This window comes from Mytilus edulis, chromosome 7 (genome assembly GCF_963676685.1).
Source record: "Mytilus edulis chromosome 7, xbMytEdul2.2, whole genome shotgun sequence".
NCBI lineage: Eukaryota > Metazoa > Mollusca > Bivalvia > Mytilida > Mytilidae > Mytilus > Mytilus edulis.
Window position 1 is genome coordinate 71897985 of NC_092350.1, and position 18113 is coordinate 71916097.

General features: G+C 32.0%; 2 protein-coding genes across 16 annotated transcripts in view; both read right to left on the reverse strand.

Annotated features, from left to right (window-relative positions):
- Positions 1 to 18113, reverse strand: part of LOC139482154 (nucleobindin-2-like) — a 46140-nt gene that overhangs the window by 19779 nt on the left and 8248 nt on the right. For 13 of the 15 annotated variants that reach the window (XR_011654782.1, XR_011654783.1, XR_011654779.1 and 10 more), the window contains exons 1-2: positions 6373 to 6463; positions 549 to 668 (exon numbers count right to left, since the gene is read on the reverse strand). Coding sequence is in view for 10 of the 15 variants with exons in the window: in XM_071265851.1 (XP_071121952.1) it covers positions 549 to 662 (114 nt within the window). In the remaining 5 variants the exon portion in view is untranslated. Of the gene's footprint in view, positions 1 to 548; positions 669 to 6372; positions 6464 to 18113 lie in introns of those variants that run through there. The other 2 variants (XM_071265846.1, XM_071265843.1) reach the window with 1 other exon arrangement.
- Positions 14669 to 18107, reverse strand: LOC139482156 (prothymosin alpha-like). Its single transcript, XM_071265854.1, has 4 exons — positions 17949 to 18107; positions 17229 to 17295; positions 15642 to 15765; positions 14669 to 14972 (listed from the first exon to the last, which is right to left on the reverse strand). Exons 1-4 carry the CDS (start codon positions 17960 to 17962, stop codon positions 14839 to 14841), a joined length of 339 nt encoding a protein of 112 aa, XP_071121955.1. The 5' UTR covers positions 17963 to 18107; the 3' UTR covers positions 14669 to 14838.

Sequence of the window (18113 nt, forward strand, 5' to 3'; positions counted from 1 at the left end):
CTACAATACAATTAGCATGTATAAATTTATGCTTCTCTAAGAAAAATACAACAAGATTCAAACATAATGACAGGAGTTCATAACTGGGCAAGTGAGATCATACACACTAATTATAAACTGGGCAAGTGAGATCATACACACTAATTATAAACTGGGCAAGTGAGATCATACACACTAATTATAATCACTATTTGGAAGAACCTTAAAAAAATACATTATTCATGTAAAGCTGATGGGCCTTTCATAAATTCACATGTTCCCTAAAAATGTATGTCCATACACATGTATCTCCATTGTATAAGAAATATAAATGCAATGGCTTAAATAAATTAACCTAGTAGAATTTGACTCTAGATAACAATGATGAACATTGAAGTGTGAATGTCATCTTTTTGAAGACCCATTGGTGGCCTTTCAGCTATTATCTGCTCTTTGGTAGGGTTGTCGTCTCTATGAAATATCCAAATTTAATTATTAGTCTTAATATTTGCATCTGGATATTAAACACCAATCTATCTATCCATACATCCATTCAAACCAGTTCTTACCTCATCTTGTGTTTCTGAGCCCCCTTCTTCTGGCTTTGCATCAGGTTTGACCGGTGGACAGACAATACCATACAATGATATACCAATAATTAATAGTCCTAAAACTTTCTTCATCTTTATCTGAAACAACAGTAATAATAATATATTTAACAGGGTTCTCACTAAGGTGAGACCATGAGTCCTGGACTCATCAAAATCTGTCTGGACTCACCATTTTCAAAACTGGTGAGTCCACAGATGCATCAAGATTGAAATATTTTGTATAAACTGAATACAGTTAAACACAAATATCATCATTTTATAGCAAAAGTTTAAAAGTGATTTGAATTTGATTTCATTTCATTGCTCTGTTAGGAAATTGGGACTAAAATATTACTTTATATTGCAATAAAATATTTTCTTCTTACTGTTGGACTCATCATACCCAAAAATGATGAGTCCCTGGACTCGCCTTCAAAAATCCTTAGCGAGTACCCTGATTTAAGGTTATAAATTATGTTTTGTCATAAAATACCAAAAAAAATATATTGGTAAGCAGTCCTAAAATTTTATCTTGAAGAATATCACCAAAAAAATTCAGATTAACACCATGAACACACAGATTGATTGATTGATTAGTATTTTAAACCACTTTCGTGGCTGCCAGTTTTACTTGTTGGATAATATGTCCCACCGATTTAAAACAGGTGTCCTAATAACATGAATAACATATTCTAAATCATGGTTGAATTTAATATTCATTAATTCATGTACAGTACAGCCTGTGACATCCTCTTAGTTATGTCCACCCTCTTGCATGGTCAACATCCAATGGTGAACATTTATTGGGGTATTCAATCTTGAGATGTTGGCCATTTATTGGGGGTCATAAAACATAGGTAGATTTTTATCTCATTCTGTTACCTGTTAAAATCAATTAGGGTTGAAGTTTTCAGCTGGTATGTTTCATTAAAATTTACCTGTACAGGTAACTCAGGTTTCTTTTAAAATTGACATTTTACCTTTTTTTGAAAATGTAGAATAAAATATTGTTTTAGTCTGTTTAATTTATTACTTGTTTTTTTGTTTTAATGTTATTTAAAAAAAAAAAAAAATTCATTTTAGTATGGGTTTTTTTCATTACTTTTTTGTTTCTTATTCTTTTAATTTCTTCTTGGTAAGAATCTTGAGTAGAAATGGCAAAAAGTCAAAGATAAAGTTATTGACTAGCATTTGAAATAAACAGACTTTTAATAATTGTTTTTTTAAGTAAAAGGTTTATATAAATATACATGATGTACATTGTATTCAATTGTTTGTTAGCATTATTAAATGAGTTATTACTATTAATAATAACTCTTAATCATGCAAATAAAAAATTAAAGTATTAAACAAGTCGGTTTCTTAACAAAATAAGATGATCAATATCAATCCTTTTACAATAAATTTTAATAACATCTAATATTATTCAGGAAAACTACAAGTTTCATTATATGGTTTAGGAAAAAAACTAATTTTGTTTATCTAAAAAATTTTCAAATCTCAAAACAAGAGATGTGCACAAACAATCACTGAAAAGACTTATTTTCCAAATGCCCACTTAGTTATCATCAAATTTTGATAAAAGCTCATTGAAAATGCTAATCATAATGAAAAATGTTCTTATCTCTGAATAAAGTGAATCTTATGAAAAGAAATTATTTTAAAGTCATATGAAACGAGTGAGTGGTGAAAAATAATGTTTGTCCAATTCTTGAACCAATGCATGTATACATCATAAACTTAGTCATCTGTGCACGATTTTATCATTATTTTCGCAAATATATCATATAATCGTCAATTTTTTTTCTCTCTGTTTGTTATGATTTAACAAATATGGCTGCTCATTAAATGCCGTGTTTTGAAGCCGAGTTTTACCGATTGTCACCTTATAGTAAACAAATCACAAAAAGCATGGGTATTGAGCACGTGTTTAACATGTATAATCAGATATTTGTTTATTTCAATGACAGATCCATGCGTATTGTGGTCACCGGATTTTTACGAGGAGGGTTACGCTCGGGTCACTATGCATACGGAAAATATGTCGGCGAATTGCTTGCTGGAAGCAAGCAATTAAATACAAGTAAACTTCTTCTAAATGTGGACTAATTAAAGAATTTTCATCAGAAAAAAGTATATGTACATAAGTTGTATAATGAAAACTATCCATTTAGTTATAAAAAACATATGCATATTTTTTTTTAATTTGAGGTTTCTTATGACTTTAAGAAATTGAAATTTATTAAATATGTTATTTTCAGTTTGGTTAATTTCTTTCAAAATTTGTCTCCAGAAAAAATAATGTGCACTTCTAAAAATGGTGACACTTTTATGGTCTATTAATTAAATCATATTTTTTTTCTTCAGTGTATTATATTGTTGAAAGTGCTGGACTGGCATGATACATATTCTTGGTATACATTTGCAAAGAATATTTCACTCAACCTAGGCCTTTTAGATAAAGTTAATAATTGCAGGGACTTGAATGAATTAAGACTTTTAAAGTCCTTAATAAAAAATGAATTTAAAGAAAAATCTAAGGATAAAAACTGTAAACTTGATTGTGTCAATAGGAAGAAGTTTTGGTCATAATTTAGAAATTAGAAAATAATGGACAATATAAAATACCTAGAAAGGATAGAGTATGTAAACAGTGTCTCTTGTAGGTCAATGAAAACACCTATTCCTTGATTGTAAAATTAACAAAACAACTTTGAGATAATCTATATAAAAATTATTTACCTTCTCATAATAATGTTTCTTACCCAAAAACAAAAAGTAAAAGAAATGCTTAACCTCTAAAACATGGATCATGTTTAAAATATCATATGACAATAAAAATATTATCAAATTTTGCTGTAATGAATATTTCTAATATTTATATGACTTTGTTATTTAATTGAAAAATAATTAACTGCCTAAATTTTATTTAGCGTTAGTCCTAAAGACAATCTTAAACATGTATGTTAAACAATGTTGAATGCAGATCAGTCTATCTACAATAATAAACAATTTTGATTTAAGAATATTAATTTGAGAAACACCTTTTCATTAGAAAAGGCAGTCATTGTAAATGTGTGCAATTATATTTGAAAATGATACTTAATATAAAAAATAACTTAAATTGAATAAAAATTATTTAAAAGGTATAATATCAAAACTAATAGTCATGAGACAATTATTTTTTTTGAGCTGTTTGTTCACCTAGTTTTATTATTTCATTTTATTTTTGAATTTCTTGTCATAAACACACTTATTAGATTTGACAAACACACACATGTATATTTTACCTGAGACACATGACCTGTAAGTTATATAATTTTAACACTTCAATGCAGTCAAGATTTCCCTTTATCCTTGACTAGTTTTTGATTAATACCTTGTGTATTAAAAAAGCAACAGGGACATATAGGGCCACCATGGTGAACACATTTTTTATGGCCACCATTAATAAGATAAAGTCACAGGTAGTACTGTAGTACATTTAAAACAGACAGCCTCATGAGCTTACTACAGAATTATCCAAACATTATTGATTGATCAGTGTTTAACGCCACTTTCAACACTATTTCGTGGCGGTCAGTTTTTAATGGTGGTGGGAACCAGAGCACCCTGATAGAACCATGACCTTCCATAGGAAAAAAGACAATCCTACTCGATTAAGATTGAAGTCCAGTGCACCTGACCTGGGCTGGATTCAAACTCACAATGTAGACTAGCTAGTAATCAATGGTCCGACTACTTAGACCACTCATCCACCATCCAAACATTAATAAACAATTCTAAATAACAACAAACATTTATCATGTTTATCAGCTCATTTATTTAAACTATCTTTAAATTTAACATGTCTATGATTGTTCAAGTTTTACAGGCTGTTTATATAGATCTGTATAAAAACTATAATATTTACAAAACATTATAAGTCTGTTTATTGTCACTGAATGACTTTGAACTTATTTCATCATTTTCATGTATTTTATGCAATTTAAAAATGATAAATGAGTTTTGTATAAAAAATTGTATTGTATTTTTGTGATTGATGATAATAATTTATATGAACACGTCACTATGTAACTTGTATTTGGATGAAAAACATTACGTTGCAAACAGAAATTGTAAACAAATGAACATGTAACCATCAATCATCAATATGAGGAAGAACAAGAAATTAACAACAGAAAAAAATAACATTATTCAAGGAATACACTTGTAAGAGATGTGGGGTATACATGTACATTGTATTTATTGATAAGATGTTTATTCAATGACACAAAAACCCAATCACTTTTACAAATAACAGATTAACATGAATGTATTGTCTTTAACAATAGGACAGATACCAATGCTTTAAATAAGTAGAAGAGCTTTTAAATAAATTAAAAGAAGAAAATTGATTTGCAAGCATGTGTTACATGTATGTACCGCTCAAGAGACAAGGATTAAAGCTCAATTGTTGAAGGTATTAAAAATTGAAGATATCTACGACTTTCGATACATGAATTTTTAATTTTACAAAAAAAGTTTAGGTATTGAAACTGATCAGAAATATTGACCACTTCTTTATCAATTTTTTACTTTATACATGTCAAAGACATCTAAAAATTACAAAAGAGTCCATCTGGCAGTATTGATCGACACTGTAACATAATTCATTTCCTGATCTTCCTACACACCATATCTATTTTGGAAATCTGGGTCAGTTGACCTGAGAATCTGCGCTGCTTGAACTTTTGATGTCATAATAATCCCTTTGTCGTCTTGGGTCAGATGCTTTTATTAAGATGTCCAAATTTTACAAAATCTTTACCGGGGTTTGTAATAACATGAGCAACATGATGGGTGCAGCACGTGGAGCAGGATCGGCTTACCCTTCCGGAAAACCTGAGTTCACCCCAATTTTTGTGGGGTTTGTGTTGCTTAGTATTTGGTTTTCTATATTGTGTCTTGTGTACTTAGTTATGCTAGTATTATTTGTCTGTTTTTTATTGTCAGCCATGGCATTCAGTTGTCAGTTTATTTTCAATCTATGAATTTGAGTGTTCAATTGGTATCTTTTGCCTGTCCTTAAGTGATGTCCTGAAATGTTAATTATGATGGACAAATAGCTATAAGGTTAAGGTATATCAATGTATTTAATTTTCGTAAAAAAGTGGACTTAATAAAGCAAATATCCTGACGTCACAATGACCTATCACATGTTTTCTGTCAAATGACCAAGAGATGGTCAATTAGGGTAGTTCATCTACAATGTAGTCTACATGTATACAATACACCTTATCGCTATTTGTCTGCCATTACTGGACTTCACACAGGTTCCCGTAAAATTTTGACATCATAATAGTTATACAAAATATATGACGCCACAATGGAAAAGTGATTGTTGTAGTACATCAATAGTTCAAGCAGGAAAGATTCTCGGGTCAGAGAGGTTCTATATGAGGGGGGATAGGACCTTTATCAGGACTCAGGGATTGGGTGTTTTTAAGCTCGGGATTTCATGTTTTTAAGCCCGGGATTTCGGGATCAGGACCCCCTCCTATACATGATATATGAATCAATCAAAAAAGTATATTCATGTTGAAATGAGACAGGATCAAAAGAAAACAGAAGAATGACAACAATATCTTAACGTAATTAATCGGTAGATAAAGGTTCAGAATTATGCAGTCAAGAGTTTTCCATAACAAATCGTCATATGACATTTACATAAAACCGGTAAAATTGGCAAGACATATTGTATTTAACAGTTATTCAACCCAGTACCAAAATGTGTCGTAGTAAATATATAAAGAAATTTTACCAAATGTGCGTGCAGATCCAACGACACAACAAATGTTTATGTCCAACCGGAAATTGACATAATTGACGTGTCATTCAATGTTAAATATAACGCCTGTTTTCATTGGTGTAGGGAAAAATCATTCCACCAATGGAGAAAATATTCGTACACTTTAACAGGCGGGGAATTTAATATTTTAGAGACAGGTGCGTACGTTAGCGTTAGCACAGTAAAGTTCGAGTGACAAAGGAAATTTTTTCAAAGGGATATTCCAAATTTTGAATAAAATTGTTTCATGTTATGTCTTTGTCCTATGTTTTTTTTTATATATATCTCTCTCTCAGTCCCGAAACTCCTTTAACACGAAACTTTCTCTTGAAACTTTACAAATACAAATTTTATGAGACATGTATCATTAACTTTGTCAAACCTACATGTATGAAATTGGACAGTAGCCTTTTTATGACCAAATACAGAATCAAGAAGTACAAGTCTTAGTTTCATGTTTTCGTCAGTATTTTGTACCGTTATCACAAAATGAACTTAATTTTTTTAAGTTATCATTCATATTAGGTCCAAGGATTTGTATAGTTATTTGTGTCACTATACAAATCCTTTTTAGTCTAAGGTTAAAGTTTTTCAGTCATCAATAACTATGTCAAATCTTCATGGACTTTGATGAAATTCGGACAGAAGATTTGATCATGATGACCATAATAAAGTATCTAAGCAAACTTCTGAAAATGTTTATTTTCATTTTCTCGTAATTTTCTGCTAAATGGGCTTATTTTTTTCTCACTTAAAATCAAGTTCAGATTCAGTCTGAGCATAGGCGGATCCAGAGTAGCCCGCCCCCCCCCCCCCCCCTTTTTTCGTGGGAAAGAATCACTGATGCGTGACTGGAGCGGCCCCCTTAGTTCACTCAGCGCCCCCCCCCCCCTTTACAAAAAGTTCTGGATCCACCACGGCTGAGCTTTAAGTTTTTTTTAGTTTATGACAAAAAAAACTATGTCTAGAGCCAGAGACAAATAAAAAAGGTCTTACAACAAATATTACAAACATAAAATTGTATTAGAATATGTCTCTGCATGCTAGAGCATTTTCCCCCATAATTTACTGATTAATGAACTTAGTTTTTTTTACATTTCAAAAATAGATATATAGTCTTGGGTTAAAGTTTGTTACACATAAAAAAAACTGTGTTTAGCCTTTCTAGAACTTTATGAAATTTGGACAGAAACATTTTTAATAATTTAATGTCTGAAGCACAACTATAGTATACGTTTGAAAATATATTTTCATTTTGAGTATTCCTATGACCAGAGACATAATATATGTACACAATATATGTCTCTGCTATATGACAGATGGACTTTATTTACAGTTAACATACAATTTAACTACTGACAGTCTTTGATTATTTTTTTGGACCTGATATATACGTACGTTTGTAAACCTTCATGAAATGTCATGAAACTTAGACTGAAGCTAATCATCAAGACCAAGAAATAGCATTTAATGAGAAAGTTTGATTTTTTTAACAGCCTGTATTTTACTGATATCATGGACTCACTTTCAAGTTAAGTCAATATTACACTTTTACACTAGCAGCAGCAATCATAGGCGAGACACATGGTTCTACGGAACCCCTTACAGTTTTCTTTTATTGAAAAGACAAAAAGTTTTTAAAGATATTGTGTTGGTGTTAAATCTAGGGAACTAAAAGACATAAATAGGCCTAAACCTGAAAAAAATGAGTTATCCTGTGACGATTACACAAGAGAGCCGGAGTCAAACTAATAAGTCAAATACGAACTTGCAATGTAGCGAAAGGAAAAACAAACAAAAGACAAACACGGTCACCAGACTATACAACACATAATAAAAAGCACATTCTGCTCCATGCATATGTGGCACCCGTCGTGTTACTCGTGTAAGTTTACACCCGGTAGTAAGTCTAATTAGGTTGGTCACTTTCGCGAGGAAAAGAGGAAGGGATTGTGGTGACGAGAAATGCAAGCTATCAACTGGAAAATACTGACTGACCTAAAAGGGGAGACTCCAGTTAGGCTTCAGTGAATCCCTATATATATAATCATAAATTTTTCCCACGAAAGAGGGAGGATTCAGGGTCACCAAGCCCCCCTTGCATGGATCCGCCTATGGTTTTCATTCTTTTAAATATAGAATACTACGTCGAAGTCTGACTGAAATGTCAGTTAATTGTCAATTAAAAACTAGTATCTTTATGATGTCAGCAATAACAATTTTGTTTTCATAAATAATAAGCAGACAAATAATTATTTCCGCATTTATCATTTATTTTCATCTGTTGTTTTAGAAGCCTACACATTCTCATTATATTTTTCGCGAATTAACTTCCAATATTGTAACAAAATGTATCTTTATGATAACTACCCTGCATTTATTTTCACCGGACAAACAAGTTATTCATTTTCAAATTCCCCACGCCCCTCCCCTAACCAGAAAATTGTTATATAGATCACATTCGATCGATTCGTCAGTTTTTGCCATAGCGTGGGTCAGTTTGTCATCGAATTAAGATGGAATAAAAAAAAAAAAGAAGATGTGGTATGATTGCCAATGAGACAACTCTCCACAAAAGACCAAAATGACACAGAAATTAACAACCATAGCCTCACATAGGTGACCGTACGGCCTTCAACAATGAGCGAAGTCTATACCGCATAGTCAGCTATAAAAGGCCGCGAAATGACAATGTAAAACAACTCAAACTAACGGCCTTTATATGTACAAAAAATTAACGAAAAACAAACATGTAACACATACACAAACGACAACCACTGAATTCAGGCTCCTGACTTGGGACAGGCACATACATACAGAATTTTGTGGGATTAACATGTAAGCGGGATCCCAACCCTCCCCCTAACCTGGAAAAGTGGCAGTACAACATTAGAACGAACTATAAAAATCAGTTGAAAAAGGTTTAACTCATCAGATGGATAAAAATACAAGGGGACGTGGACGGGTACTCGTACATCATAGCAAATTATAAGACACTAGGTACAGATCTGAGAGTACTCGCAGTTAACTAACAGCTAGTTCAAAGCCTCTAACAACTAATAAAAAAATCATGCATCTAAGAGTAAATTATCAATCCGTACAATAAAATAAAAATGTTTGATAAAATTAGTCTCAGGTCTGACTCTCTCTAAAATTAAACCTTCGGTGATCTGTACTGGAAATTAGCTACTAGTTTTATATATGTTGTATATTATGTATAATGTTTTAAGCCATTGGCCCATATGGGCGTAAAGTTCTTTTCAATAAAGTTATTTATTTTTTATAAAATTGTAACATTGTTAAGGCAGGGCCGTAACTACATTGAGGCAAATGAGGCAAATGCCTCATGTTTTAAATTTAAAAAAAAAAAAACTAAAACAAAAGATTGTCTTCATATGATTGTCTTCATATCAAATTGTTTTCACTGAAAGTGTCTTGCAAGAAGCAAGTTCTCTTCACTCTCTGATGTCGCCCCTGCATATTTTTCGTAATCCATGTTTCTATTTTACTTTTGGTTTTCAGAGTTGATGGTCTATTGTTTGTACTTCTGTGTCCCGGGTTTGTCTTTTGTTCATTTATTGTCCTACTTAATGACTAGTCTGAGTGTTGATTTTCATTTGTAAACGTGTCACACTGTGTAATGTTGCATGTCCACCGATGTCCAGGCATTATGCGAGAAATATTTTAAGAATATACGATGCTACTGGACACAGAAACAAGTGGTCGTTTCTGCATGGAGAATTGAACTTGATATCAAAGAATACGAAACTGCCTTTCTTGTATATAAAACCATACCCAATTTTTCTTAGTATGGATTGCAAAATTAGGTATTTTCTGTAGGTGAGATATGAACAGAAGTGATAGATATGTATTATAAATATAGAAAATTGAATATCTTAATCAACAAAAAAATAAAAAAAAATATACCCAAGCGCCTGTGGATAAAACTAGATAGCTGACATGGTTTAAATTAAAGTAAGACCACCAATTTCCCGGTATCAAATCATTTGTTGAAAAAACATCAATGTATTGCCATATGACCTTTTACATTCAAGGGTTAAATTTGCATTAAGTCGTGTTCAGACCCTTTAACAGAAAATAAAGGAATATGAAGTACACGTGCACGGGAGCTAATCGCACACAATGTCAATGTATAGAAAAACATACAAATGATCAATGGTCAAAGTAAAACTTTTTATTCCTGTTCTTCATCTTGATAGTTGCTGGAGGGTCTTCAATAATGAAAGAATCATAAATACCGTAAAACAAGGTCAATATGGTCCCTAGTGTCGACTTGAGCAGTACTAGTATTTAACGTATATTACTGCACTAATGACTGTCACTATATTTAAATCTAGTCATAAAAAATCTCAAGTCAGCACAATTCAAGACAAGAACAGACAGACAGATCCGGTATTAATGATTATGAGAATTACGATTTCTGTTTTATCCTACATATCGGTCTTTTAATGTTTTGAATTTCCCTAAAACTTTAAAGTCTTAAATAACAATGAATCTATGTTTTTGCTTTGAGACCAGAATATTGTCGAAAAAATAGCTAAAAATGATTTGCGTTTCTATGTAAGAAAGAATCCGGGAAACGCTCAGAATGCAAGATTTTGCGTTATTTTTCTCAGAGCTTCTGGGGGCCTTAAGCGGCCCCCAGACCCCTCGCCAAAAAATGTTCGCCTCGCTACGCTAGGCGAATATATTTTGCCTCAGTATTAAAAGGGGCTAGTTACGGCCCTGTAAGGGTAACTTGAATTGATTGATTGTTTTTTGTGTTTACCGCATTCCAAAGCAAAATAGCCTGTCTGTTTTATTGATCATGTTGAATCTTTCGAATATCAGTTTATTTTACAACTATCAACTTAGCTTACATGATCAATGATCTGTGTATTTTGGTCAAAGAAAGATAACCCAATCCTAATAACATAGTTAGGAGCCTGTATATTCAGTGGTTGTCGTTTGTTTATGCGTTACATATTTGTTTTTCGTTCATTTTTTTTTTACATAAATAATTAAGGCCGTTAGTTTTCTCGTTTGAATTGTTTTACATTGTCTTATCGGGGCCTTTTATAGCTGACTATGCGGTATGGACTTTGCTCATTGTTGAAGGCCGTACGGTGACCTATAGTTGTTAATGTCTGTGTCATTTTGGTCTTTTGTGGAGAGTTGTCTCATTGGCAATCATACCATATCTTCTTTTGTATATTATCACAAAATCATATATAATTTCTGATATTACACTCCACTGTATCAGAGGCTAATTTAGCCATGACATCCTTTTTATGGGAAAAATTAAAACCACTAAAGTATGACTGCAGCAGGCCATTCTTATGGCAGTCAGTTGCCCCGCCCTTACTCCAAACCTGGTTAACATTTATGGACTTTATGGATCCGCCACTAACGTTATTTTTTGCATAATAGTTGCTGGCGGCCAAATTTATTTTGTTTGAAATATGTAGTTGGTTCATATTTTTTTTCAAACTGTATAGTAACATGTCTTTTTATTTGTCGAGCCTTCGATTTTAGTAAAAAAAACGAGACATAGCAATCCTACATTCCCTCCACAAATATTCACTATGTGGTTAAAGTTTTTGAAATTTTAATAACTTTCTTAAACTATCCTGGACTTCTACCAAACTTGGACAGAGCCTTGTTTATGTTCATAAAATAGTATTCAGAGGTAAATTTTGTAAAAATAAAATTCCATTTTTTTCCGTTTTTTACTTATAAAATCTTATAAATGGACTTAAGTTTTTCTGGCTGCCAGAAAACATTACATTAACTCTGTGGTTAAAGTTTTACTTAATCTTGTTTATGATCATAAGATAGTATCCAAAAGTAAATTTTTGTAAAAATAAAATTCCATTTTTCCCGTATTTTACTTATAAATGGACTTAGTTTTTCTTCCATCCAACATTACATACATTCTGCAGTTATAGTTTTTAAAAAATTATAAGATTCATAAACTATCCTGGATTTTTACCAAACTTGGACAGAAGCTTCATTGGGAGCTACCATTTGATTTTTATGGGGGGCTAGGATGAAAATTTTAGTCCTGCATTTTTTTTTAGCTGTAATCTCTGTCCTGCCTTTTTCTTTTTCACTCTAATCGGTCCTACCTTTTTTTTTTTTAGTTTATCCTGACTTTTTTTTTAACCTAAATTGTCGTCCTGACTTTTTTTTTTTGCAAGTGTCACATCCTGCCTATTTTTTTCAAATTTCATCCTAGCCCTCCCCATAAAAATCAAATGGTAGCTCCCTTACAATCAAGAGAGTATCGAGAGGAATATTTTTATTGATTTTTTCCCTCATTTTTGTTGAGGGTGCGATTAACAGCAAAAGTAGGCAAGATACTGGGTTCCTTATGATCAGATAAGATCACACACTCTCTTTTTTAGGAGCTAGCTGCCTCATGATAATTTTATCAGCTATCCAGATATACACACATTTCTACCCAAAAACTATGTCAATTAATAACTGCTCAATGTCTAGTGTCAAACATTAAAGGTATAAACAGGAGCATGATTAAAAATACATGTTATATACCATGCTTTGTATTATTTGGTACGCAAAAAACAGTAAGATGATGCCACATAAAGAACATCCCTCACTGTAGTAGATAATATTCAAAATTAATGAACCATGACTGAACATACATGGCTAAACTATCTCCATGGAAATGAGATGTACCAATACTAATACAACTGCATACCAAATACATTTGACTTGTCATAAGTAGTTCCCTTTAAACAAACCTAAACCATCTAAAACTAAGCAAAATATCAAAGTCAATAGACCATAACTGAGGGGGCATGGTAATGAGGTGTAACAATGCTAATACAACTGCATACTAAATATCATTAACTTACCACTAGTGGTTCCCCATACACTGAACTTATCACAAACTAATACTACATGAAAACTAAGCAAAAATTTCAGTCAATAGACCATGACCGAGGCCAAATAATCTCCATGGAAATGAGATATGCCAATGTTTAAACAACTGCATACCAATTATCATTAACATACCACTAGTGGTTCACCATTGACTGACCAAATCACAAATTAATACACGATTCTAAGCAAACATTTCAAAGAATAGGCCATACTTGAGGGGGCTGGGCCAAATAATCTCCATAGTAATGAGATGTGCCAATATACATACAACTGCATACTAAATACTTACCACTAGTCAGTAGTGGTTCACCATAAACTAGACCTAATCACAAAATAGTAAATTGTTGACGCCCCCCACCAGAAACAGCATACCTATGTCTCGCTTTTTGGCTCAGTCAACCTAGACTAAAAAGGAAATGCCAATTTTAAGTCTGGTTTGATCACCACTCCCCCCAAAAAAAAAATACAGCACAAGTCTAAGGACCATAAGTTTAATGATAACCCAGCACAAAATCACCAGACTGGAACAAATTTCCAATTTATCAATATCTTCAAACACAAAGAAAAGTGGGGAAAACATCTGTCAGACTGAGTGCAAACCAGAAATTTGCTTCTACTTCTTCCGTTGAGATCTAAAATAAGTCCTCATGGATTTTACTTTACCTTTCCTACCCATACAATACATGACCACCTTACAATTTTGAATCAAAGAAATATAAGGAAACAAGAATGTGTCCCCAGTACACGAATGTCCCACTCGCACTATCATTTTCCATGTTCAGTGGACCATGAAATTGGGGTAAACCCTCTAATTTGACATTAAAATTAAAAAGATCATATCATAGGGAACATGTATACCAAGTTTGAAGTCGATTGGACTTCAACTTCATCAAAAACTACCTTGACCAAAAACTTTAACCTGAAGCGGGACAGACGGACAAACGCACAGACCAGAAAACATAATGCCCCTCTACTATTGTAGGTGGGGCATAAAATACCCAAACCAGTAAATTTGTATCTATGTTATAACTATTGGTAAGAAAAGACAGTATTGACAACATATGTTTTCAATGAAGCATGCATCCAGCAAAGGCATGTGAAATTTGATTAGACCATAGGAATTTCTTGTACAAACTGAAATTTATATCAAATGATCAAACAACCACAAATGTCAGTTCAGTGACTAAAGGTTTATTGAAGGCATGCACCTAATGAAAATCTTCATGAAATTCAGTGACCTCTTGAATTTACAATGTCTGCTCAATGTGGTTTCAATTTCTATTCACAGGGGACAGCAAAATAACACAAGTTATGGGTTACCCAGCTGCTAAACAAGATGAATCAAAATGACAAAAACAAACGGTTACTATAAATGATTTAATGGATGTAGGTAAAAACTAACAATGACTGAACAATTTTTTGCACTGATCCATAAATAGTTAACACATAGTGGTAAAACAATGAGACAACATGATAATAAAAGATCTATACAGCTCATGATATGACACAAAGTTTGATGAACATTTAAAATGTCTATGCTGAGACAGCCTCTACTTTCTGTTCATTGTCATTTGATTCAACTTTTTTTTCATCAGTTTTCACTTTTTTTGTTGGACTTGTTTCCTCTGAATCTTCTTCTACAGATCTTTTTTCAGATGTATTTTCCTCTGCAAAACAAATAAAGAAAAATTAATAGGAGACAACTTGGTGTAATTGTTAAACAAAATATGTACTCTCACAATCATTAGTTTTTTTACATTGCTAAAGGCAGTATGTTGATCGTTTTTTGGTCACATCATTTGAACTCTGATAGTTGTCTTGTGGCTATAGCAATCTTCTTTATATGTACGAGATACATGAAATGGTAAACTTCAACTGGTATCAAGTCTTCAAAAGATATTTTTTTATGGGTTTTTTTGCTTGTAAAATTTTTATCAATCTGAACTAGAGATTATATATTTGGATGCAAAAGCTTTCATTCAAATTTTTTACCAAGCTCTGTACATTTTCTTAAATTTTTTTAACAAAATGTATAGAACAAGCCTGCTGTGAATAAAGAGAGACAACTCTTAATTTTTTATATAAATCAATGAGAGAAACAAAGTATACTTGACCATTAAATTACATCTACTTAATAGCAGGGGAATAGAATTGTTCAACTTTTTATTAAATATAGCACATTTTAACTGATTATTTGTTCATGCAATTTAGGATATTGCTCACTACAACATTAGCATACAGAATCAGTTACTTTTGTACGAAATAACATTTATATACACAATCTTGATGGCCTAGTGTCATAATCTTCATGAAACTGAAAAGTATATTTGTTTTACCTGTTTTTTCTGTTTCCTCTGAAGCATTCTGATTTGTATTTTTGCCATTTTCCTGAGATTCTTCTGTTTTTGTTTCTTCTGTGCTTTCAGCCTCATTTGTCTCTGTTGTCTCAGTTTTTGGGGTCTGAAGTGAAAAAAGTGTATATAAGTAATATGTCATATAAATTTATTTACATGTTTGGTTTAGTTTGGAAAATAAAATATCTCATCTTACAATACAGCATTCCAAGTAGACCCTCTTCAAAAGCTGCTGCACTCATCTTTTTTTTTATATATCAAGCTCATTTTTTAAATCCAAATTGAAGTTTAGAATAAGTCTGCTGTGTATAAAGAGAGACAACTCTTATCTATATATAAATCAATGAGATGCATTATATCCTTTTGGCCATTAATTAAATTACATCTGTTTAGCAGGGGAACAGAATCCATAACCTTTTTAAAATTTAATTGATGATAAATTTCAATTATAAAAAATCTGCATTAAGAACTGTCCTGCAAACTTATTTTACCCATTCTATACATTATAAACCCAATATTTTGTACGTTTATAATAACAATTGTATTACTAAATTTCTTCTTTATTTTCTTTCATTACAACTTATTTCGCTCCACTGCTCTCTTTTTTTTTTGGCTTATGCCACTGTCATAGCTGCAGTCTCCCACAAACTCATGAATCCATAGATCCCAAGCTAAATTTACTTTAAAGTTTAATCTTAGTTAATGGATTTTCTTTTGCATATGATGAAGCATGAATTTTATACAAGTTCCAGCTGTTGGGCTTGTATACTGTAGTTTAGCTTGAAGACTCGTCAAAAGCTTATATTGAAATAATAGATAGGCTTAAAACAAAACAATTAGTGCAAAGAGTTACTTCTTTTATATTGCCTTTCTGGGGGTCTAAATATTCAACTTTTCCCTTTTTTTCAAACAAATTCTTTTCTTTTCGTCTTCATGATGAACTGTTAAATCTACAGGCTGGGAGCTCAATTTTAGAATTTTTTTTGTTGGCCTGTAGATGATTTTTACAGGCCTGAGAGTAATTTTACACACCTGGGCTGCTACTCAGCGTGAAAACTGCTTTTAGTTTTGCATAATTCATCACTATGACCTAGTGGGATACCTTGTCTCTTGTATCAATTTGGTTAGTCAAAAAAGAAAATCAAGGGAATTAATTCAATCATGCATTCAAAACCTTTCAAAAAGTTACCCTTTAAAGTTTTCTTTGCTGCCCTTTAGATTTATATTTAAAAACCCCAATAATCCAATGGGAATAAATAGTGCAAACAAAAATTTAAGAAAAGAATTGGGATTTACAAACAAGATAAATGCAGCAGCAGCTTTGCACTCCCTCATACTCCAATCATGGTAATGGATCCATATAAGTCCACGTATTAGAAAATTCAAACATAAAGTAAGATACCCAAGTACATCATTTGGATGTTGCACTGTACCTACCAAATTCTCAATAAATAAAATTTTACAAATCTACATTCAAAATCAAATTCGCCCCACCCCCCTTTTTTTGGTGTTGATAAATCAGTAGGATTTCAAGAACTTTTTTTATATATAATTTATTTATTAACTTACCTCTTCAACCTCTTTTACTTCTTTTGTCTCTTTGGTTTCAACCTCAGTGGTCTCAACAGCGGTTTCCCTGAAATTACAAAATTTGAAAATATAATAAAATTTTCTCATTTATTCAGTAGTTTCTTTCTCATTTTTAATCTGATTTTCTTTCCAATCATAAAAATGTTGTCAAGTTAATTTATCTGCACAACTTAAAAATCTGGGAAAAGAAGACTACAGTCTATAATTAGATTTGCCCATCCCCCTTTTTCTCAACACAAAAGTCGTTGCAAAAAATCATAACAATGTAACATGTCACATTGGTTAATACACAACCAATCATTTTTCATTTCTAAACTCCGGAAGCAACATAAATTACGAAAACTAATCATGTAAAATGCAAATGATTTTTTTGTCGGCAAAACCAAAATCATGGCGGCATCTTTCAACTTTACGTCATTCATAAATTATCATTCTGTTTGCTATCTCACAAGACGACAACTTCATACATTAAATGTAGGAATACAAGGTCTTATATAGAAATTTGAAACATTTTATTTATCTGACGCTACTAAAAAGGTAAACAAGTTCAGTGTTCCTTTGTTCGGTTTTACCGAAAAAACGCTAAAACATAGAACAAAGAAATTTCCTTGTTTGGAGTTTACCGCAACGAACAGCAAAGATTTTCTCTTCTAAAACAACATAAACTAATGCTACCAAATGTTTTTAATGTTTACTTACTTTTCTACGGGCATTTTTGTATCTTTTAATAGGTGTTTTGACTAAGAATTAATAAACACAGCTTCCTGCTTTTTTAAACGCCGGTATGCAGACGACTGAACTTCCCGCCGGATCAAGCGACTATCTTTAGGCGCAAAACGCACGTGTCAAATTCGCTCGTTTGAT